Below are 24,484 nucleotides of genomic sequence, written 5' to 3' on the forward strand. Positions count from 1 at the left end.
TCATCTGTTTACCCACATCAGTCTGAAATTGTGCAAAGTTTAAATTTTAATTTAAAAAGAGTATCGAGCTTTTCTCTGATTACAGTCATATATTTCTGAACATGAAGCACTGCCCTGCTTTTTCCCCTCACTTTGGAGACCGGCTGAAACAAATTTCTCTGAACATCTTGACCTACCCTATCAATACCAAGAAGGGAATAACTTTTCAGCCTAATTACATTTAAATGTCAACATTGTTAAGTATTTCACCGCTGATACTTCAGCAGTCATATCCAGCTAAATTGTACATCTTTTGTAGTTGGATACAATGGATGGGTGGAGGATGCGGTGGGGTGAAGGGAATGGGACAGAAAAAACTACTTTTCTTTTTAAATTTGTAAAACTAAAACCAATACAGGCCTGCAAAGCCATCCTGCCTGGACTCTCCCTTGACTTGAATTCATTATCCATGTCCTAAAACGGGGTTGAAAATAGAGGAGGTGGGTGAGGGGAGAGGGAACCATAGCTGAGCTCCCCCACCTTTGTCCCAGAGGCTGAAATGAGCTGTTCCCTGACAAGCAAGCTAGAAGAAGGAAAGGAAGAAAAATTAAAATAAATCTCTGCTAGATTCTTTCTGCAGCTTTGCCCCACAGATGCTCTGAGCTGTTGTTTACAACTGTTGAGCACAAAACAATAGCTGCTTTCCTCATTTTTACTGCTCCCTGCTCTGGTTGCTCCCTCACTCAGTGAAGCAGCGAGAAAAGCATGAAGAGCAGCTGAACAAAGAAGTAGTATGGTGAGCAGTTGTTTAGGCACCCTGGGAGGGAGAAAAGAAGTGCCAAAATCCACTAACACTGTCATCCTTAAGGCACCATCCTGCACAACCAAACAGAATGTGGTAAACTTTCTTCAGGTGTTTTAAAATAAACCAGTACAATGTGATGATCATGTCTCTGCTACAGTATCTACAGGGTGGTTGCATAAACAAGAATGGTGTTATTTTGCTGGCATTTAGAATAATTAATACATAAAATGAGCTGCATGACTTTTTTGGCCAATAGCTTATTTGCTGAAAAATGTGGTTGCTGACAATCTGAAACTATTCATAAATTTTTGTCAAGTTACCTGAATAACTTATACAGAAAAAAAGACAAATCTAAATGTTTCAATAGCATTGCAAAAATGTTTTGTTTCAACCTAATTTCAACCTTATTTTAACTTTGGGCAATTTGACAAATTCAAAGGACTATATTCACAAAATAAAGGTATTTCACTTTGAACTGGGAAGTATTTGGCTGGCTGGCCAAAACAGGAGAATGATTCTTTGGAGGGGGACAGAAGTGGTTAGCCTGGTGGCTGACTCACCATTCAGAAATGAGGAGTTTAAAAAGGCCAGTTGGTGACTGGACTCTCCCCTTCACATGGAATAGGCTAGGCAGTACCCACCTTCCCTCTCTATCAAGTGAAAAATATACAAGGTTATTGGTTATACCTGCTGTAGACATTATAATAGCCACGCCATTAAGGGGGGCTGGAAAGAATTTTTCCCTTATGACCATATTGTCCTAGGTACAAATGAGGGTTTTTTGTCTTCTTCAGAGCAGATTCAGGTGGGCTGTGGTCATGCATGACATGTCAGGTAGTAGGCCATATGTAGCAACGCATTATTGGTGTGTACAGCAGATGTTTAGTGTAGGTACTCCACAAAAGTAGGCATGCAGTAACAGATAAACGGATTGGGAAAAGACTTGAGGTGAGGTAGTTGGTAAAGAGCAAGCTGGGGGCAGTTGAGGACTCTTGTGATTGTATGGCAGGGAGCCCAGTTACCCATTATTATAGCCCACGTTAGCCCTCCTATGAGGGGGTGGTTGATAAGGTGCCAGCAATGGATTTTTTGGAGGGACATGGGTGGAAAAGAGGGGTGGGGAGAGCAGGTAAGAAACACCCCCACAAGTTAATTATGGAAGAAAACAAGAGAAAGATACATATGCTGAACATTTTGTCTGCTGGGTAGTCCCAAACATTTAATAAATAAAGTTGTGGCACAGCTAAACCCATATCAAATGTCTTCTGCCCTTTCAGCATAGCCTGAAAATACCAGGAGGTGGATGAACAAAGAAGGGAGGAAGTTCTTGACTCATTTTCTCTCTCTCTCTCTCTCTCTCTGGTTTAATGACTATTCATCCTCATTATGAGTGACTGTTTATTGTCCTCAACAGAGGCAATTAATAATGGTCATCAAGCCACAGAGAGATCAAGATTGCCAACAACTTTGTAGCTTGGTGGTTAAAGCAATCATCAAAAAGGTAGTAGACCAAAGTTCATGTCCCTGTTTGAAATGTTATTTAAGAAAGTATTCACAGTGGAACAGTTTCAATAGGAAAGATACATATACCAGACCATACCCTAGACTAGAGGTTAGGACACTCGCCTACAATGAGGTTAGAACCAAGTTCCAATAAATTCTCTTCTTCAAGCACAATGGAAATTGAACCTACGTGTCCTAGTCCTCAGAAAATTATCCTCTTTGCTGGTCTAAATGTGACAAGTATCAGGGGGATAGCTGTGTTAGCCTGCATCCACAAAAACAACGAGAAGTTCTGTGGCATATTTCAGACTAAGAGATTTTTTGGAGCAAAAGCCTTCCTGGGCAAAGACCCACTTCATCAGATGCATGTCCGATATGCTTGTGTTGCAAAAGGCCTGTTGGTCTAAATGTGAATCTGCTCCACTCCTCCCACCCAGCATTTTACAAATAATCCTTTTTGCCAGTCACTGAAATCTAAATGAAAAAAATTAGGTTAGGACAAAACAAAACTTTTAATTTCAATCCCATATTAGCTGCGTCTACACGTGCACGCTACTTCGAAGTAGCGGCACCAACTTCGAAATAGCGCCCGTTGCGTCTACACGCGTCGGGCGCTATTTCGAAGTTAACTTCGACGTTAGGCGGCGAGACGTCGAAGTCGCTAACCTCATGAGGAGATAGGAATAGCGCCCTACTTCGACGTTGAACGTCGAAGTAGGGACCGTGTAGACGATCCGCGTCCCGCAACGTCGAAATTTCTGGGTCCTCCATGGCGGCCATCAGCTGGGGGGTTGAGAGATGCTCTCTCTCCAGCCCCTGAGGGGCTCTATGGTCACCGTGGGCAGCAGCCCTTAGCCCAGGGCTTCTGGCTGCTTCTGCGGCAGCTGGGGATCTATGCTGCAGGCACAGGGTCTGCAACCAGTTGTCAGCTCTGTGTATCTTGTGTTGTTTAGTGCAACTGTGTCTGGGAGGGGCCCTTTAAGGGAGCGGCTGGCTGTTGAGTCCGCCCTGTGACCCTGTCTGCAGCTGTGCCTGGCATCCCTATTTCGATGTGTGCTACTTTGACGTGTAGACATTCCCTTGCTGCGCCTATTTCGATGTTGGGCTGAGCAACGTCAAAGTTGAACATCGACGTTGCCGGCCCTGGAGGACGTGTAGACGTTATTCATCGAAATAGACTATTTCGATGTTGGCTGCACGTGTAGACGTAGCCTCTGAGTATTTTCAACTTTTTGATTTGAAAATATTAAAATATCTGTTAAACCAGTAGTGAAAGATTGTTTTGTTTTGCTTTATTTTTTATTCTTCAGAGTTGCCAGCAAAGTGAAAAACTCACCATTCCCTCTGAAGAATGTCTGAAGCAGTCCTGTAGCACCTTAAAGACTAACCATTTTATTTATGAGGCAATGAGCTTTCATGGATAAGAGTCTTACTCATGAATGCTCTTTACCTAATACAATTGTTAGCCTTTAAGGTGCTGCAGGACTGCCTGTTTTTTGTGAAGCTACAGACTAACACAGCTACCACTCTGAGACTATGTACTGTGGTAAGAATACAGTGTGAGAAGCAGGAAATGAAGCCAGTAACAGAAGAACCTGGGAGCAGGTGAAGGTAGACAAGAAACTCACATAAAAAAAACTCAAATAAACTCCACTACTGGAAAGTATAGACAGAGAAGAAAGAAGAAGAAAACAAGGGAAGTGTGAAGAAGGAGTCAAACCAAGAAGAGTCCAAAAAGAATCATGCAAAAAAGAAAAAAGGAAAGAAAATAACCTTTGAGAAAGATGAAGAGCGAAACATGTATAAATTCAAGAGGTATTTTGTCTGAGAAAGGACTGTACAATCAATAGTTAATTTGCAATTTGACTTCATTGTAATCCCTATATGGCCAGATCCAGCATTCACTAAAGCCAATGGGGAAAAATACCTACCATTAACCTCAACGGGCACTGGATCAGGATGAGAATTATGCAACTTCCTTCTATACACAAAGAGAAGTAACCAGCATTATGGTATAATAAGCCGTAGCACACATTCAATTAAATTTTCATCTGCTTATCTTTGCACTCCACATGAGGAAAAAACTATGGTTCCTATATGGAAAGATTGTTGCAATTGAAAATACCCAAAGACTGGCAAGTAAATCTTTCTGTGGCATTATGTGAACACACTGCTTAATGTAGCACTTTGTACCTAGTATTTACCTTGGTTCCTGTTAAAGATCTTTAGGGATAAAATATTGTTTTACTTACCGAGTGTCTCTGATAAGAGGTGTGTTCCCCAGTTTAAAACAGGTTATTTCACCTCCACAAGATGCCCATCTCAAAGAAAAGCTGTCTGCTAGATCAAAACCTGTGAAATGTGATACACTAATTTAGTTTATTCTTTGTTTAGTGCAATTTTAAAACCGGGGAAAAATACTGATTTTTTTAGTATGCTTGGTGCTTCTCTAGTCTATAGAGTGACAGGCTATTTCAAATCCTAAGGCTTTAGGTCACACAGATTACCAGTTTGCATTTTCTCATAGAAAGGCATATGAATGTGAAATTCCCTCAGCACTTGACTTATCAACCTCTGAGGAATGCATTGGCTGGATTCTTATACCATCTGAACCAATGAAAATAACTATGCTGCAGATATACAATAAGTTTGAAGTAAAAGTGAAATCCAGGTTAATTTTAATGAGCAAGAATAAAATAAGAACCAGAAAAAGTATGGAAGTAATGTATTAAAGTTTTAACAAAATAATTTTTCTGTTTAAAAAAAATCACTTACCTGAAATATCAAGATTTTCTTTGTAGATTTGTCTGCGCTGATGTTCGTCCGGTCTCATTGTAGGACACACTGCAACTACAAAAGAATACGGTGTAACTGTACCAAATAAACATTAGCAAATAAAAAATCAGACATGAAAGGATTTATTTTTACCATGACAGTGATCACAGAATTTCAAGGCAATATGAACAGAGTTCAATTTTCAATTTAATTAGTTTGCTACTAATATTCCTTCTTGTTTCTTTACATTTAGGATTACGAAATAAACCAAACTATCATATTAAAATATCTGTAATTACATTTTAGTGTGCAAAGTATTCTCCTAATATTATAATTATAAACAGATAAGAGGTAATCACGTTTTAATTCAATCATTTGTGATTAAAGCAAGCACATACAAATATTCAACCCTTCTGGCTGGTAGGGCTGGAGGTAGATTATGTGTGGAATTAAAAAAGAAAAGATTTTACAGCAGACTAATGAAAATACAAAAATAAAAGTGATAAGCATATAATGAATTACCCTAGCCATAGTTAAATATTAGTGGCAATGTCGAAAATAAGAATTTCAAAATGTAAATTAATAAGGATATTGTTATACTATATGAACAATGAATATCTCATTATTTTTGTCTTAAAAAGACTTAAAATTAAGAAACATCAGAGATTGTTTTACCTATGAATTAATGTGTTTGTTTCTAGTAAACAAGCAAAGTATTCTAATATTTGGGACACAGAGGCTAAGTCTAATATACTGATTACATTTAACAGCTGCGAAGCTCATAATGAAATAGGGCAAATTAGTCTAACAATTTGAGGAATTATATTAAAGGTTATGCTTAAAGTATGATAACATGCCTTTTACTAGCTTTTGAGGTGACCATCCATCCCTATGAGGGGGGGACAGTCCCATATCTGGGATGCCAAAAAGGTGTCCCTATTTTTTTTAAAAGGGACTAATTGTCCTGTATTTGTCCCCTCCATTCACTGCTGACCTTTTCCGCCAGCAGCTGTGCAGGCGCAGCTGCTGGTGGGAGTCACTTCCCTGAGCCTGGGAGAAGCAGGGGAGCATGGGTGGCTGCCGTGTCCCTGCCACTTCCCTGGGGCTCCCAGGGAAGACCGGTGGCTGCCACTTCCCCTGGACTCGGGGACAGCTAGCGGCTGCTGCTTCCCTGGGGCTCTGGGGGAGGGCTGCTGGCTGCCCCCTCCTTCCTGGTTCCCTGGGCCATGGTGGAGCTGGAAGCGGATGCCCCTCCCGCCATATCTCCCTGTTCTGTATTTGGGACAGGGAGATATGGTCACCTTATTACTTGTCTCCAATAAGTAATATTAAAGTATGAGGATCTATGTATGGATCCTCACCTTTCCAAATTCTAAGATTAATGAACTGTAACCCAACATGTCATCATGTTGCAAAAGCTTTATGTTGCACTAAAGACATACATACCCTTTTTGAAGAAAAAGCAGTCAAGTAGCACTTTAAAGACTAGCAAAATAATGTATTAGGTGAGCTTTCATGGGACAGACCCATGAAGAAGTGGGTCTGTCCCACGAAAGCTCATCTAATAAATTATTTTGCTTGTTTTTAAAATGCTACTTGACTGCTTTTTGTTTTGATAGTATATAGACTAGCACGACTCCCTCTCTGTTCCTTTTTGAAGAAGAGGATAAGGACCAAGCTCAGTTTTATGCACGTCTTACATCTTTTTTTTTAAACCAAACTCATGAAAACAGCCCCTTTGAAGCCTATTGGGGCTACCAGAAGGAAGAGATGCAGGATTTTGTCCAGATACTCTGTAGGCATGCAATCCTGTCATGTGCTAAAGTACCCAGAAAAGACTGCTAAAGTAAGCCTGAAGTTTCAGCAACACAGGACATGAGACTTTTCGGTGTGTCTGTTCAGTAAAAAAGTAGGAGGAATGAACTCACACTAACCTAAAAATAATCCACATTTAAAAAACAATGAGGAGACTTGTGGCATCTTAAACATGAGCATGTTTATTTGGATAGTAACAGAGAGGAAGCCAAGATCGGCCCAAAAAAGCCAAGAACAGAACACAACTGGGTATCACCTACAGCCCCCAACTCAGACCACTGCAACAAATTATTAAAGACCTACAACCTATCCTTAATCAGGATGCTACCCTCCAGAAGGCCATGGGTGACATGCCTGATCTCTCCTACAGACAACCTCCCAACCTCATGAGGATCCTCACTAACAGCCACAGTCTATACCCCAGGAACACCCGTCCTGGAACCTTTCCCTGCAACAAAGCCCGCTGCCAGCTTTGTCCACATATCTTCTCTGGAAATACCATCACTGGACCTAACCAGGTTACTCACAGAATCACGGGCACTTTCTCATGCTCCTCTACTAACATCATATATGCCATCATGTGCCAACAATGCCCAGATGCTTTGTGTATTGCACAGACTTCTAACTCCCTTAGACAAAGGGTCAATGGGCACAAAACAGACATCAAAACACTCCAGATCCACAAACCTGTTAGTCAACATTTTAATGGAATGGGGCATTCTGTCAATGACCTAAAGGTATGTGTGTTACCGAAGAAGAATTATCGCACCGTTCTGGAAAGAGAAGCAGCCGAGCTGGCTTTTATATTCAAATTTGGCACATTAACACATGGTTTAAATCGTGATGGGAACTTTCTGAGTCATCATAGTGGCTCGTCTGCATACTTGGCTCAATCTAATTCTTGACCTTCCCCCCCACCCTTCCACTGTCTGATTTGCTCACCTTGATTATCTTTTTCTGATTTGTCCTCCTTGCTTACTCTTTTTGGTTCTCTGTGTCTTAAATATTGAGTCTGTTCTGGTCTGGTTATGGTCTGAAGAAGTGGGTCTGTCCCACGAAGGCTCACCTAATAAACTATTTTGCTAGTCTTTAAAGTGCTACTTGACTGCTTTATATTTATTTGGGCATAAGATTTCATGGGTAAAACCCACTTTTATCAGATGTATTGGACGTGCACTGGCCATGAAGTAGGTTTTACCCATGAAAGCTTATACCCAAATAAATGTTAGTCTTATGGTGCCACAGGACTCCTCATTTTTTTTTTTGGCACATACACAGCAGGGCCAATGGCTACATCAGATCTAAGGGCAAAGTGGAAGGGGGGCCTGGCTGTGCAGCCCAGAATGGATGGAGCCAAGGGCAGGAGGGGAGGTCCTAGGGCAGTCAGCCCTTATGACCACTCAGGCCGTGGCACTGGGCCACCCTCAACAGGCCTGTGGAGCAGCAGAGCAGCACTGCTGCGGCATTTCAAAGGGGCCCAGAGCCCCAGCAACCCCCACCGCAGAAGTAGCTGGAGCTCTGGGCCTCTTTGAAATGCTGGAGCACCATGCAACTGCCCCCTATCCCCTACCTTGCCCCAGTGGTGGGCCTGCAGATACAGACTAACGCAACTAGTCCTCTGAGACTCACCTATATTTAAAGGATAGCAAATACATTGGAGACTGGAAATTGACCCTGAAATGGTTCCACTTTTAACTGTAAAATGCCTGTGATACAACACTGACTCTGTACTACTACAGAAAGTACATTCTTCTAAAAAAAATTAAAAATTCCACTTAAAGTGTAACAGAATCACTTCTTTATAATTAGCATACCTATTTGACAAAGACAATAAATGTATAGCTGTCAGACATAATTTATATAAAAATTATTACCTCATTAAATGATTAATGAAACCAAGGTCATCTTTATTTCAGAAATGTTTAAAAACAGATTGGGTGAAAGCAGTAACATGCAAGAACCATCAGATACTGGCAAATGCCCTGTTTTATATGTCTAAACTATAGCCCACAATTAAAAAGCAAGGTAATTTATGGGCAGGTCTCTTTCAAATATATCAACTAATAGATATGTAAGAACCCACTGATAATAAATGGCCTTACAAAAGAACAAGAAGAATAATTCACAACAGAGGCAATCTTTCCCAGGAGAATAAGCACAATTGTAAGAGTCTTTTTGTTGCCACCTCTGTCACTTGTATGCAATCTTTCATCAGACTCCTAAGTGACAGTGCAACCCCATTCCCTGTTTTATTTATTGTGTGCAAGTTCTCTGTTATCACGCACTTTCTGTATCTCCAATACTCCCATGAAAATATACACTCTAGAGCACAGAGGCATGTTTATAACTGATAATTTTTATTCCTGAAATGATGGTTAGAAAATATACAGCAGGCCTGTTTCTGCTATCATTTCACAAATACACTTCTAAAACAACCATGAGACTCAATGGAGTTTGAATTGACACCAGCATAACTCCAGTCCAGCAACTTTAAACTTACTCTAGGGCTACATGGCAGAGGATCAGGGAGTTCCACCTGCCCTTTCTCCCCTAAAGTCCAAGTGAAGAATCAAGCCATAATTTCTGTTCTGTCTTGCTGATCAAAGCTGTTTCTGAAATGCCTAAGACCATGTAATACACCATAAGCGTATTTTTGCCAACGGCATAACAGTCGAGGCAGGAAAGGCAAGATACCAAGGCCACATAAATGCTACTTTGCTGGCTGTATTCTACATACCCACAAAAACTGAAAGAACTAGTGCAATTCTTCTTTTAGCTTGTGCTAAAAATGACCCCATCACCTCAATGGTTATTTTCCTAGAGCTGAGCCAAGAGATTAGAATGTGAAGACCAACAGCTTCCCATACATATTCATTTTCATACAAGGAGTTGACAGCCCTCAGTTTTATAGAGTGACTCAATGTCTGTTTTACAGCTATGTTTTACAGTGAGGAAAAAAGATCCAGCAGGATTTTTAACTATTGCTGACAACCCAGATCCCCCTTGTATCTGCCACTCAAAGTGGACAGTTAAAATACAAAATTAGACAAGGGAACTACATAAAGACAAAAATCAAGAAAACAAGAGAATTTTTAACATTCATTACGGAAGAGTGGGCCGATGCCAGCTGGAAACGGGAAAGATAAATGCGGTCCAACAGGGAGCAGCACAACTGATCGTCTCCCACCCGGTCAAGGGTAAAGGTGACAGTGTCATCTGGGTGGTGGTCAGAACCCTTGCCAATGCCTGCACATAGCTTCCAACGTGGAGCGAGGTGGACACTGGGAGGCAACGAACTCCGTGTCTACTGGTGAGGTGTGGGAAGGGCCTGCAGCCACTCAAGGTGGAACTGGAGGCAGTGGTCAGGACAGATGGAGTGGCAGTTTTCAGGGGGGCAGCAGCCATCTGGGCTTAGGTGTGGGGGGTTTGCAGGTGGGATAGTGGCCGAGCTGGTGGAGGGGACAGTGGGAGAAGAAGGGATCGTGGGCGGGGGAAACACGGCAGCACAGGGCTTGGGCAGTTGGGCTGGATTCTTGTCCTTTTTCACTCCATTGCCCTTTCCCCTGGCTGAGGGAGGGACTCCCCGCAAGGTGGAGGGGGCAGCAGCCACAGCAGTGGTAGAGCCTCGGCTGGGGGCTGAGAGGTCAGCTGTGGGGTTCTTGTGGTGCAGTGGCATGGGGGGTCTTGACTGATCAATGGGTATGGAAGCAGGGTTGGGGGTGGGAGTGTTCACCATCATGGGCAGGGCAGAAGGGGCAGTGGTGTTTGGGGGTAGAGCCACTCCCCCCTGCCGTCGAAGAGCTGGCAGAGGAGGAGAGTGTCAAACAGGTAGGAGGGGTGGGGGTCACACGGGAAGGGGAGGGGGCTCACCGCTCCTCCCTGCCTAGTGGTGTGCAGAGGAGCAGGGGCCAGGAAGAGGGGCAGGAGGGTCAGGGGGAAGGGGGCAGGGGAACCACTCCCTCCCAGGGGGGAAGGAGGGCACTCGAGGGGAGGTCAGAGAACCAGAAGTGAGGGAAGGGGGAACCATTCTCCCCTGCTGAAATAGGTGGGGGGCAGAGCTGGGACGGGGGGGCAACCACTCCTCCCCGCTAGGTTGGAGGTGGAAGATAAGGGTGCTGGTGAGACAAGAGAGGACTGGGGAACCTCGTGGAGGGTGCAGGTCAGGGGACCACCTCCTCCGGCTGCACTGGGGTGGGGGAATCACACGAACATCAGGCGGGTGTAGTGATCGGAGGGCAACTTAAAGTGGGGGCAGGGGACAGAGTGCTTCAGGGAGGGAGTGGGGCACACAGGACATGGGGTTGGGGAGAAGGGGACAGCAGAAATGCGGGGAAAAAATGGAGCAGGGGGCTTGGGTGGGCCAGCCAACGGTAGGGCGGGGTAACAAACTCAAAGCCAGTGGTGGAATAGGTAACCAGTCGGTGGGGCGAGGCAGGGAGCAAACTTGCGGGGTGTGGGCTGGGACAGTCAGAAGCAAACTCCGGGACTCAGACAAGGCAACAAAAGCAGCAGACTCTGGGGCAAGGGCAGGGCAGATGAATAAAGACAGCAAACTCTGGCCCTACTGAGGGGTGAAGAGGCAGTCTAGATGGGAAGGTGGGTGGTGGTGGAGGAGGCGGTGGGGGTGGGGGTGGTGTTGGTAGATGGGGGAGCGCAGCTAGGCTGGGGGAAGGGTTCCCTGCCTCTCCTCAGCCCCCACAGCGAGTAAAGTCTGTGCCACCACCCCAGAAACAGACAAGCAACCAAGTCACTGACCCCCTCCACAGTCCGGAGCCAAGGTCCTCTTCAGCCCCTTAGCCCACTGACCTGGATGGGGAGCAGCTCCTCCCAGTGCCCTGAGGTGGCAGATCCTGGCCCCATCCTGTCACCTGACTGGAAGCCAGGATGTAAGACTAGAGATCTCAAGCTAGGACCTAAAGGAGGATGAGGACTGGCCAGACTCACTGAGACCTCAGACAGACTTAGAAGAACTGCCAACCCTGCCAGAGATTCCAACCCCCAAATGGCCCAGAAGACCTGCATTGGAGCCAGGTATGCCCAGTTGGGGAGTGTGGAAATAGCCCAAGGACAAAGGGTATGTCTGCACAGCATAGTTATTTCAAAATAAGTATGCTAGCATCTATGCAACACAACTGCTATTTTGAAATAATTTTGAAATAGTGGTTGGCTTATTTTGGAAATTGATAAACCTTGTTGTGCAAGGAATAGCACCTATTTCAAAAGAGCTATTTCAAAATAGGTGCTGTTAAGACAAATAGGAAGAAGGGGCTTTACGAAGTCAGTAGGTCCTTTTGAAAGGCTCCCCCATCTATATGGGTGGCATGCATTCTGAAAGCGGCACTTTCAAATCATGCACAGCTGCCATTATGCTAATGAGGTGTTGTATAGCATGTCAGTGCCTCATTACCATCTTCCAAACTGCCTCATTAACATGCCCCCTCCAAAAGGAGGGGGCTAGTGTAGACACAGACACAGGGAACGGATCCTATTTTGAAATAAGCCATAGTGGCCACGTCTACACTACAGAGATTTTTTGAAAGAAGATCTTTCGGAAGATCCCTTCCGAAAGAACTTCCTTTGAAAGAGAGTGATCTGCTTTTTTGAAAGAGAGCATCCACACAGCCCCTGTTCTTTCAAAAAGCGGATCAAAAGAGTGATCTTTTTTTTTTGAAAGAGAGCATACACACAGCCCCTGCTCTTTCGAAAGAATGGACCAGGGATTGAAAATGAAGACTGTTCTTACGAAAGAAGGGCCCTGTGCAGCATCTACACATGTTCTTCGGAAAAAATTTTTTTAAAGGGGGTGCTATTCCTGAAACAGGAAAGGAAGAGTGATTTTGAAAAGAGTACCATGGTCTTTCAATTTACTTTTGAAAGAATGTTTTTTTTGTGTGCAGACACTCCTTGGACTCTTTCAAAAAAGCCCCCTTCTTTCAAAAAATCTTGTGAAAGAACTTGCTAGTGTAGATGCAGCCAGTGCATGCAATGGCTCTGTTTCGAAACAGGCTCTATGTGTTTTGATGCTGTATTTTGAAATACCTAAGTGCTATTTTGAAATGTATTTTGGTCGTTTCTACACAGGCCACTTCCTTCAGAAGTGGCATGCTAATACACAGAGTGAAAGATGCTAATGAGGTGTGGATGCAAATTCCCTGAAAATTTTTGGGAAGAAGGGGCCTCTGGAAGAAGCACATCCTTCCGGAAGCCCTCCCAGGTGCCGCGTTTCTACACAGCTTTTTGGAGTCTGGAAGAACGGTCTTCCAGACTCCAAATCACGTGATGTTATGCTAATGAGGTGTGGGGAATTCGCATCCGCGCTTCATTAGCATCTTTCGCTCTGTGTATTAGCATACAACTTCCAAAGGAAGTGGCCTGTGTGGAAATGGCCTTTGTGTATAGCAGTAGAGCAGAATAGCAATTCCAGAATAGTTTATTTCAAAATAAGGCTGCTGGGTAGACATACCTTTAGTCTGGCTGAACCTGTTCGGCTACCTCTATCTGTGGATGGCAGTCTCCTTCACCACTCATTCTTCAGGTCAGTCTGCCAGAACTAAGTTACCCAAAATTTGCAGTCCCACCCCAAACCAGGACCTGAGCCTAGCAACTGCTGCTTGGCCTGAGCATAGAACTGACCTATTGAACTGGTGTTGTTTGTTGCTCACCCCCTGAAGTAGGGCCTCTGGACAACTGGCTTAAACATTCAATCTGAGCACAGGCCTAAGCTTCTGAAATGTAGATTGTTTGTGTGCTTCCTGCCCTGAGCAAAGGCCAGGGTTCATTAACTCTGTGCTTGGCCTAACCATAGGACTGAGCACCTGGACTCCTGTTGCCTGCCCTGAGCGAGGGCCAGGGCTGCTTGCCTTTGTGCTTGGCCTGACTACAGGTCTGGACCATGGAAGCAGTGCTGCAGCTCATTCCCCAAAAGGAGACTGAGCAACAGTGTAAGGAGGCAGAGTGACCGCCTACTGACCCGAGACAGGAGGAGCCCCTCACAGAGCCCTGGTGGGCTACACTATATTATTGGTAGCTCTAAAACTTTCCATATGCCATGTCTGTCACAGGTCAGGCAACAAAGCTTAGAAGCCCCATGTTACAGAAAAGGATACTGATAACAAAAAGTTGATCAACAATCAAAATTCGACAGAGCTATTAATATTCAAACAGAACTTAGAAATGATCCCATTAGAACTTTCTGAAACATTAGAGTTGACTCAGTTCCATGCTGTGAAAACACATGCTTCCAATAATCAAAAACTAGTTAAATCAACCATGTAAACAAAATAAAACAATTAGGAGAAAAATCTAAATATGTTGAAGAAAAGTTAACACATGGGTTTTGCAGAACTTCGTGGTCTTTGGTGTGGTAACCCTATTGTCTCCCTTCGATTTGCTATATTTCATTTTTAAAAGTAATCATTTCCCTCCAGTAAATGGTTAGTACACCAAAAATTCTGCACAGATACTGAAAGGAATCATTGGTGTGAATCAAACAGATGCCAGCACACTCAACAGGGCCTAAGGAAGACTGCTTCAAGCAGGCCCAAAGTAATCTGTCAAACTCTCCAACGTTTCCTCTTTTCAACACTGCCATTTCTTTAATTACAACCATATTAGCTAATGAAATGAAATCATTTTCAGGGCACATTCAAAATACCAAATGGAAAACAAATCTCCCTTCTTAAAGTACTAATGCACACATGTAGATTTCCCCTTTCTTTTGCATACATAGGTTGATAAGCAAGGGTGTTGCAAGGAAGAAGCGGAAACAAGAGAGCCATCCAGGATGAACTGACCTTGAGGAGGGGAATAATGGAGTCACTTGGACTTAATGAAAGAAAAAAGATATTTTAATAAATTTAGATATTTGTTTCTCATTTCATGTGTGTGAGCCATCTCTCATGGCCTACGCAGTCTTCTGTGGGGCTACATCTACACTATAGTGATCTGTTGAGAGAAGTTACTGCCAGAAGAGATCTTCCAGCAAGACTTCTGTCAATGGATCACATCCACACACAAAAGTGGATGGAAAGAGCAATCTGCTCTGTTGACAGAAAGTGGTCAGACTGCCCGGCTACTCTCTCAATAGAATAGCCAAACAGAAGTTCAGCAAACAGGGCTGCTCAGTGAACCAGAAGCCGTGTCTGTCGACAGAGGGCCCCCTGGAGCATGTACATGGCTTTTTTGTCAACAGGAAACTGTCAACAAAGATGTTATACCTCAATGCAGAGAGGCACAATGCTGCTGGTGGATGTGCCAGGTTTTGTTGACAGTCTGTTGACAAAGTGCATTTTGTGCATAGATGCTCCTTGAGCTTTTTCGACAAAAGCCCAGTTTTCTCAGAAAAACCCTCTTGTGTAGATGTAGCCTCACTGACTTACTTTTAACTGAAGAGGCTTTTACCTGACAAGATGGAGGTGCACTAACTGTTTTGTTTTCATGTATATTTCAGATGTACATATGTTCATAGTGATTATTTCAGTAAGTTCTGCAGACCTTTTAAAATGTTTCTTTCTCAACCCACCATCTCAGGTAGCTAGAAGAGCCCACCAACTCCACTCCTTCAAATGGCAAGAGAAGATTAATGCAGAGTTATTGGAGGAGGCTTACTCTCCCACTTCCGGGGTTTCAGAATAACATACATGTAGAACTATTAGCTTTTGCAACTCTAGAAGTTCAAGAGAATTTAGAACTGAGACTCATGCTCTCCACAATGGATTACTTGTACTCTATGACCAACCATAATTAACACTGTTATTTATTCACTGGATAGCAATAGCATTTAAAACAAAATAAAAACATTTGTATTGGTGATGTTAGTTAGTTACGACCAACCATAATTAACACTGTTATTTATTCACTGTATACCAATAGCATTTAAAACAAAATAAAAACATTTGTATTGGTGATGTTAGTCACACTTCAGGGAGTTGAGATGTGGACAGCCCCAGAGTATTGGCATGTCATTTTCTGATGCAATATCATACCATATGGTACCATTTGCAAGAACACAGGTGATTTTCAGGTGATCCTCAGAATTATGACACAATTGGTTCCTTACAATTATGTTGTAAGTTGGAACAACAATCTACCCCATTGCAATATTGAGTGTTGTAAATGCAAAATCTATTCTTGTAAGTCAAACCATGGTGTCAGTCTATCAGCATTTCAAGTACCATTTGATTTCAGTGGAATGTCATAACTGAGGATCATCTGTACTTCTCAGAGATGATGGGTTACAGTGACAGAATACAGAAGAAGAAATGAAACGAGATGGGGGAAAATACATTCTTCAAGAGAAGACAACTAGATTAAAGGCAGATGGCAAGTGGGAGCAGAGAAAAGGGGTGGGGGAATCACAGAAGTAATAAGACACACACCAAATTTTACTGTGACCATTTTGCTAGACTATTATCTCCCTTCTCTTCTCTTTATTTAGGGGCAAGGAACTGCCTTACTCTACATCTCTAAGCTTCTTGGCATGCCTTTAGGGGTACCAGTAAATGCTTTCCTCAGATTAAAACATAAAACCAACTCACAAAATTGTATTCATATACTTCTAGATTTTTCAAGGCAGGGACTAGAATCTTTTTGGATAGGTATCGGGGGTAGCCATGTTTGTCTGCATCTGCAAAAACAATGAGAAGTCCTGTAGCACCTTATAGACTAACAGATTTTTTTGGAGCATAAGCTTTCAGGGGCAAAGACCCACTACATCAGATGCATGTAGTAGAGATTCCAGAGGCAGGTCTAAATTTACAGGCTCATGAAAAGAAGGGAGTACCAATCAACAGGAAGGCCAGAGTTGATGAGATCAGTTCAGTCAGGGACAATGTGGCCTACTTCCAGCAGCTCATGTGAAGGTATGAACACCAAGAGAGGACAAACTGTTTTTGTAGTTGACCAGCCATTCCGAGTGCCTGTTCAGTTCCTAATCAATGATGTCAAACTTGCAAATGAAGTGCAGCTCTTCAGTTTCTTTTTGGAGTCTGTTTTCTGAAGTTTCTTTGTTGCAGGATGGCTACTTTTACATCTGTTACTGAGTGTCCAGGGAGATTGAAGGATTTTGCATGTTACCGTTCCTGATGTCTCATTTGTGTCCATTTATTCTTTGACATAGGGACTGTCCACTTTAGCTAATGTGTATGGCAGAGGATCATTTCTAGTACATGATGGCATATATTACATTAGTAGATGTGCAGGTGAAAGAGCCTCTGATGGTGTGGTTGATGTGGTTAGGTCCTGTGATTGTGTCGCTGGTGTAGATATATGACCAGAGTTGGCACTGAGGTTTGTTGCAGAGATTTGTTCCTGAGTTAGACTTACTGTGGTGTGGAATATAGTTGCTGGTGAGAATTTGTTTCAAGTTGGCGGGCTGTCTGTAGGCGATGACTAGCCTGCCTCCCAAGGTCTCTGAGAGTGAGGGAACATTGTCCAGGATGGGTTATAGATCACTGATGATGAGCTGGAGATGTTTTAGCTGAGGGCTGTATGTGATGGCCAGTGGTGTTCTGTTATTTTCCTTGTTGGGCCTGTCTTATAACAGGGGACTTCTGGGTACACATCTGGATCTGTCAATCTGTTTCCTCACTTCCTCAGATGGGTATTGTAGTTGTAGGAAAGCTTGGTAAAGGTCTGGTAGGTGTTCGTCTCTGTCTGAGGGATTGGAGCAAATGTGGTTGTATTAGTGCTTGACTGTAGACAATGGATCGTGTGGTGTGCCCTGGATGAAAGGTGGAGGCATGTAGGTAAGCACAGTGGTCTGTGGGTTTCTGGTATAGGGTGGTGTTTATGTGACTATCACTTATTTGCACTGTCTATAAGGTGCCACATGAATCCTCATTGTTTCCATATATGTAATGTAAAAGAGAGAAAATATCAAGGGAATACACTACAAAATTGCAAGTGGATAAAGCTGCTTTCAAACATTTATTCTTCGCTGTGTATAGAAAACAGAAATGATTCCTTTAGATACATCCCAAATGGACTTCTTCAAAGAGAGATGCTAGAACTGATGGAGCTTATGTAACTTCGTATGCTTACATGGTCCATTTACTTTCTATGCATCATTATTTATTTGTTGAGCTGTCTCAATATTGAAATTTATCAGCCTTTTATCAGTTTGACTAGAACAAAAAAAGGGAAAGCAAGAGAGAGAGAGAAGTACCTGTCTTGTCAGTGGCTGCCATAGATATTGAAACAGGAAGGAGGAAGAGAATTGTCATCCAAAGCCAAACTATGAAGAATCCAACGTGCTTCATCTCCCTGCGGACACATGTGAACAAATGACCACAAATCTGAAACAAAAAATATAACTCACAATGGGAACAATATCTTCTTATTCTCCCTTTCCCAGTCCTCCGAAAAAAAATAACCCCACAAAGAAGAATTTCTTACTTGTAAAGAAAAGAGAAAGTCATTGGTTGTGCACAATGCACATCATTTATCTGTGTTAAAGAGACTGAAAAAGTTCACTGACTAATCACAACTTAGATTTGGGTGATAAATTTATTTCCTGGGTACTTTTTTAGTTTCATGAGCAACTCATTTATAGCAATACTAACTCAGATATTATTTAAAAAGCCATTAAATTATCATGTAATTAGAATGACTAGCTTCTTTTTTTCCCTCCAAGATTTTTTAGTCTTAGATATTTTAGTTTAACTGTTTGGTGGCACAATGTTGTAGAATGACTGCTAAAGTAAGTCATCAGACCAAATGAGAGGGGAAAAAACCTTAATTCTTTCATACACTTTTATTTAAAAAGAAAATTGTCATGACATTTTTCTTCTGTGCAAAATATGCAAGTATCTAGGGAAGCCTGACCTAAGTTAAGAGTTTAAATTTAAAAAAAAAATAATGAAGCTTGTCCAACAAAATTGCTTTGTCTTCTGAACACAATACTGGGTTTCTTCTAAGGCTAAGTCAATTACAACTAGCAGGATAGTATGGATTTAACAAAGCACAGTAAAATGCAACAATAAATTATTATTCATTTTTTCTTTGTGAAAGCATGATGTAGTCTGCACTATGAGGATGAACTGAAGAAAACATATGCTGTATGTCTACTGTGCAATGTCTTATTTATGATTATTTTTGTGCTGTGATGTTTTCATCTTTCTGCTTATTCTGTCAGTCAGCAGTATGGATAATAACATAAAATGAATATCTGTCAAAGAAAGTGTTGGAAGTCCCTGCACCTGCTCTACAAGATTTAAATAATGTACTAGAGCTAAAAGCTTATGGCTGTCCTTAGAAAGCTCTTACAAATTAAATAACACCGCTGCCATGCCACTATCTCCTCCCCATGCCTGCAGTATCTCTGCATGGGGATTTCTGCCGGGTTTATTGCTTCAGAGGAGGATCAAGCACTTATACAATCAACATGTCAGAAGTTAATAGCAAGAATCGAGTTGAGTTGATGAGGGTGCAGAGGGGAACACACCCCGCCTTGGAAATTTAGCTTATCCGGTTCCTTCTGATTTGTTTTACAGGCAGTAAAAGACGCATTGACACGAGCTGCAATCAGCGGGCAGCAGAAGGGGGAAACGTGCAGCTCCTCGCCTCCCCTGCCCAGCAGCGCGTCCAAGCCGCTAGGGGAGGGTGGGAAGGCCGAGCGCTCACGCCAGGGGTGGGGCCAGGAGCTGACACGGATCAGTTGGCCCGAAAGAGCAGCAAGGCCACTGGCGCTTCCTGGAGGTTTTCGAGTCTCCTGCCGCCTGCGCTCGCGGCCGCCCGCAGCCGCTCTCGTTCGAAGCTGTCCGCCCCAGCCCCGCTCGCGCCTCCCTCCTCGGAGCGGCGGCCGGGCGCTTCCCGCGCTGAGGCGCCCAAGCATCTGGGGGCCGGGAGCGCCGCAGGCCGGCTCGTATCCAGGAGCGAGCGGCGCCCGGGCCCCGCAGAGAAGGCGGCCCAGCGGCGGGCGCCGGAGCCGACCCCTCCCTCCGTCCTCGGCAGCGGGGGGGCGCCCTCCGCGGTTACATGCCCGGCAGAGGTGAGCGCGCTGCGTGGGGTCGTGAGGACACCCCGCTGCGGTGCCGCTGCCCGGGGGCTGCGCCTTTTTCCCCTTCCTGGGGAAACAGCAGCCGGCACGAGCCGGGGCCACCAGCTAAGACGCAGCCAAACTCGGTGAAACTTACAGTAAACTGGCAACAAAGCGAAGGCAGGTAGGAGGGGCATCGCCTGCTGCCTCCGGGCAGGACTGTGGGGGCGGGGGGGAGGTCCCTCTGCCCCTCTCCCTTTCTGCCCCAGCCTGTAGGAGCTCTACCATAGTAAAGGTATGACTGGCAGTGAATCCCCCAGCAATGCCGGAGCCCCGGAGAGCCACACCAGCTCTGTTCCTGGGCTGCACACCTGCACAATCCCCGTAACACTGGCTTTTCTTTCAGCAGATCCCTGCTCAGTAAACCACTTTCGTTTATGGCAGTTAGGCCAGCCGACTCCCACAGCTCAGGGAAATGTCACAGACTAGGAGATATTTGCTTCTGTGTATCCACGAGGTTATATACATCCCCACGTGTTTAACAAATAGATACATTTTGGTCTTGTGCCAGTTTGTAACAGCATTTAATCACTGTGTTAACTAGAGTACCTGCACTAGGAGCATTTTGATTAGCAGCTTTAATTGAAACAAATATATATGTACAGTATATACATACAGAAACATAACTATACTAATATTTACACGAGTGCGAGCAGATTTATATAGTACATTATCCAGAAAGTGGCAAGCACATATAAACATCCTGTATATAGTATTTATATACTTACAGTCAGAAATCAGAAGTAAACTTGATTGGCAATACAGTGAGCGGAAATTGCATTGCATGTGTGATGTGTAAATTGGCTACAGATATGAGCAACTTACCTTTATTTTTACTTAAGTCCTCCAGAAGCACGGTGCCTGTCTGCACAAAGCTGCTGTAGTGCTGAGGAGTTGCTGGATCCAGTCTCCAAAGAGTGGGATGTTGCTCTGTCCTTATTAGTCTCACACAATGTGACCCTCCCACTCAGTGAGCACGGAATATACTACAACATAGGACCGTCAGCAACACAAATCAGGGGTTTAACGTGAGCACACTAATCTCTTCCAAGTCTGGTAATAATGTAAGAGATTATTTTATTTTATTTTATTTGTGTAATAAACTATTCAACAAATACATTGCCTGAGTTTGATTGCATGAATGAAAGAAAGGGAGAGGGAGTTCTGGTTCAGGAGCAGTGGCTGTGAAGTACTGTGCCTGACATTAACACACCGGCAGGGAACTGGCTTTTAACACTTAAGTGTAAGCATGTCATTAATTTTATATACTTTGTCATAAATTTAAAACCAACCAACCAACCGACCAAGAGAATGCGCCTATTTATGGCACTGATGCTGCAAAGCACAGCAGATGACTGGTATTTAGTTTGCCTTTTTAAGCCCATCATTTAAAACCCAGGCTGTTCTTGCACTGTAATATCATCTGTCTGTGATAAACTGATGACAGTGAGCCTTGCCACTAATTCTCACTTGAATATCCTAAACTACTTTTCATGGGCCTCTGAATGTGCTTATGACAGCCTTCCAGTATAGCCTCTACACATATAAACTAGAGGATAAAAGGATAAAGAGTAAGAAAATGATTACAAGTAGGTACATAGAACTTTAATGCATCTCATTTAAATGTATTTAAAGTTCTCTCTTTTTCTAGTAGATCTGTTTCTGATGTCAAGACAAGGAGGTGATGATTTGTGAAGAGGGAATCAGGAGGTTCAAAAGTTTAACGTTGAGTGGGTAAACATCCAAAAAATGCTTACCTGGAACTTAATTGAACTTGTTGGCCTTCAGATCAAGTAGAAATCTCTTTTATATTTGGTTTTCCCTCACAGAATTTCCAACTATACTTCATGGTTTCACCAAGCATGGAACTAACTGTGCAGGACAACAGATAAGTCACACATGAAATTTATATACTTTTACCTTTGTTACAAGGCTTTTAATAGTCTCTACTCTTCCTGGCTGAGAAGCACAAAAAGAAGGCAAAAATAGTCTGGTGGCTGAAATGTAAGACTGAGTCAGGACATTTAATTTTTGCTCTCATATCTGCCACAGATTTGTGTGACTTTGGGAAAATCACAAATCCCTAGACCTCAGTTTTCCAGGCAGTAAAACACAAATGGAAATGCTTTCCTACCTCATACAACTATTGGGAAGCAAGGTTCTGGTCATGGAGCCAAAATTTGATCCTACAGCCTTTACTCAGATGCATAGGTACAATGCAAAGTGATGACTCAAAAGAGTTTTGACTCTTTCCGCTCTCGGGACTTAGGTGTTGAGAGCAACTCTGGTTCTTTCACTGTTCAAATAATCCAGGGGAGCTCATGTGCATCATAGTGGCGATTGTAACTGAGAACCAAGTTTATCCATTGTGCTGGTCAGTCAAAATATATGCACTGTCTGAAACACAATATGGTTGAAATAGGTTTGAATGTTGGCTAAAAACACATTGGAGAAATGAACCACTATCATCTGAAGCAGACTATATATCCTCAATGATAATGCAGCAATTTATTCTAAAGTATAGACTACAAAATGCAAGGAAAGCTGTCAGAGATGTACTTAAACTGTGGGCTAAATTCTGACTAGGACTACATTTCCAAACAGAAGTCTATAGGGAAGTAAAAAAGCATTTTACATTCTTGTATTGGCTATTTGGATTTTTGGTTCAAACTAAGTATGTGAAAAATGTATAAAATCAGTAACTGTGGAACCAATCAAAATTCATGTTTAAACATTTATCCTAGGACCTAGGAGCAGGAAGGGAAGGCTGTGGGAGGAGTTGACAGCTGGGACCCACTCATGCACCAGGATGTTGCCACCGTCTGGGACCTAGGGAGTGGGACTGGCAGCCAGGACCCAAGAAGTGGGGCTTGCAGCTGGGACCCCAGGAGTGGGGTCGGCAGCCATGTTGGAGCCCAGCCACAGAGCTGGAAGCCGTTTTGGAACCCAGCCGCAGGGATGGAAACCTGGAGGGAGCTCTGCTGCAGGCCAAACAGCCCAGAGAAATAGGAATCCCAGCCACGGGACAGCCATGCAGTACCCTGAGTCTCTGGAATGGCAGGCAGTCTCAGCACCCCAGACGTGGCAGCAGCAGAGTCCCAGGCCCCTGGTCATGGACCCAGTTGGCAGGAAGGAATGTGGATGCTCCATGCATTAAGTCGACAAAACTCTCTCGTGTAGACATAGCCTAAGTTATTCAATATCAACAAATATTTTGGAGCGTAAGCTTTTGTGGGCAAAGAGGGATAACTCAGTGGTTTGCACATTGGCCTGCTAAACCCAGGGTTGTGAGCTCAATCCTTTAGGGGTCTGGGGCAAATAGATTAAAAAATAAGAATAAAAAGGATGCTGCTTGGCCCTCCCAAAAGGGCAGGGCACTGGACTCAATGACCTCCTGAGGTCTCTTCCAGTTCTATGAGATGTGTATCTTCATATATTATGAAGCGTTCTGTTGACAGTAAATCAACAGAACAGATCTCTTTGGTTACACTGTTCTGCTGCTCCCCCATGAGGCAGAACATCTCTTTTGGCAAAAAGCCAGGCTGGACATTCAAGGGGACCCTCTGTCAACAGACAGGTCTTCCGGGACGCTGCGCAGCCCTGTCTGCTTTGCTTCTGGATGGCCGTTTTGTCGAGAGAGAGGCCAATCTCTGTCGACAGAGCGGATCACTCTTTCAATCCACTTTGCAGTAAGGCCACAATCCTTCAACAGAAGTTTGTAGGAAGATACCGTCTGACAGTAAGTTCTGTTGTCAGATCGCTGTAGTATTTACATAACCTTAAAGTGGGGTAGCTTACATGAAATGCAATGAAATAGGCAGGAAGTGAAACTTTCATCTAAGTGATAAGAGATCTGTATACTAAGTGACAGCTCTGACAATAAGCCATAATCTTCTACTTCTCAGAAAGTATTGTATTTGCATGTACTGTAATGGGTATACATATCTCTCATTACTATTATGCAGTATGTATATTAACCATAACTGGTGCAGAGCTAATCTGCAGAAACTAAGACATTCTGCGCTGGGCAGAGAAAGATGGAAGGAAATAGTGAGGGAAGCATTGAACACCAATGGGCACTGAGCCCATGGTTGTTGATGATAATAATTCACTGCTATGTTATTTCATTGTTGTGCTGGTATAACTCCACTGATTTCAATGGATTGGCATAGTGAGGGAATAATGCAGTGGTCAGTAGGATCCTGGGGTCCAAATGTTAGCCGAATGGAGATGCACAATAAGCTGAGAAATCATTGTATGCATTTATTGTCATTTAAGGCACAATGCATTTAAATCTATGACACTGACGTGCAGGCTTGAAAGAGGGTGCGCTGCTAGATCCACCTGCTGTACTTATTGTAATGCTATTTGCACATTCTAACTGGTTCACTGACCTTGTTGAAATTTATTTCAGAGTTGCAGTTACTGTTTGCTGCTGTTGTTTTTCTGTAGAACTAGATTGTGCCTTTCAGGTGCAGCCATGGAATATAAGAATTGGAGAGGCACGTCACTAGAGAAGACACACAGGAGGCCATGATCAGAGAATGAGAGAAGTGGGAGGGATTTTAACA

General features: G+C 43.4%; 1 protein-coding gene across 2 annotated transcripts in view; it reads right to left on the reverse strand.

Moving 5' to 3' along the window:
- COL19A1 (collagen type XIX alpha 1 chain) overlaps positions 1 to 20,804 on the reverse strand; it is a 338,823-nt gene extending 318,019 nt beyond the window's left edge. For both annotated transcript variants that reach the window (XM_074991087.1, XM_074991086.1), the window contains exons 1-4: positions 20,739 to 20,804; positions 18,042 to 18,139; positions 5,063 to 5,137; positions 4,540 to 4,639 (exon numbers count right to left, since the gene is read on the reverse strand). In XM_074991087.1, coding sequence (XP_074847188.1) covers positions 4,540 to 4,639; positions 5,063 to 5,137; positions 18,042 to 18,135 — 269 coding nt within the window. In that variant the 5' untranslated portion in view covers positions 18,136 to 18,139; positions 20,739 to 20,804. The remainder of the gene's footprint in view (positions 1 to 4,539; positions 4,640 to 5,062; positions 5,138 to 18,041; positions 18,140 to 20,738) is intronic.
- Positions 20,805 to 24,484: the final 3,680 nt, after the last annotated feature.

Source organism: Carettochelys insculpta, chromosome 3 (genome assembly GCF_033958435.1).
Source record: "Carettochelys insculpta isolate YL-2023 chromosome 3, ASM3395843v1, whole genome shotgun sequence".
Classification (NCBI taxonomy): Eukaryota; Metazoa; Chordata; order Testudines; family Carettochelyidae; genus Carettochelys; species Carettochelys insculpta.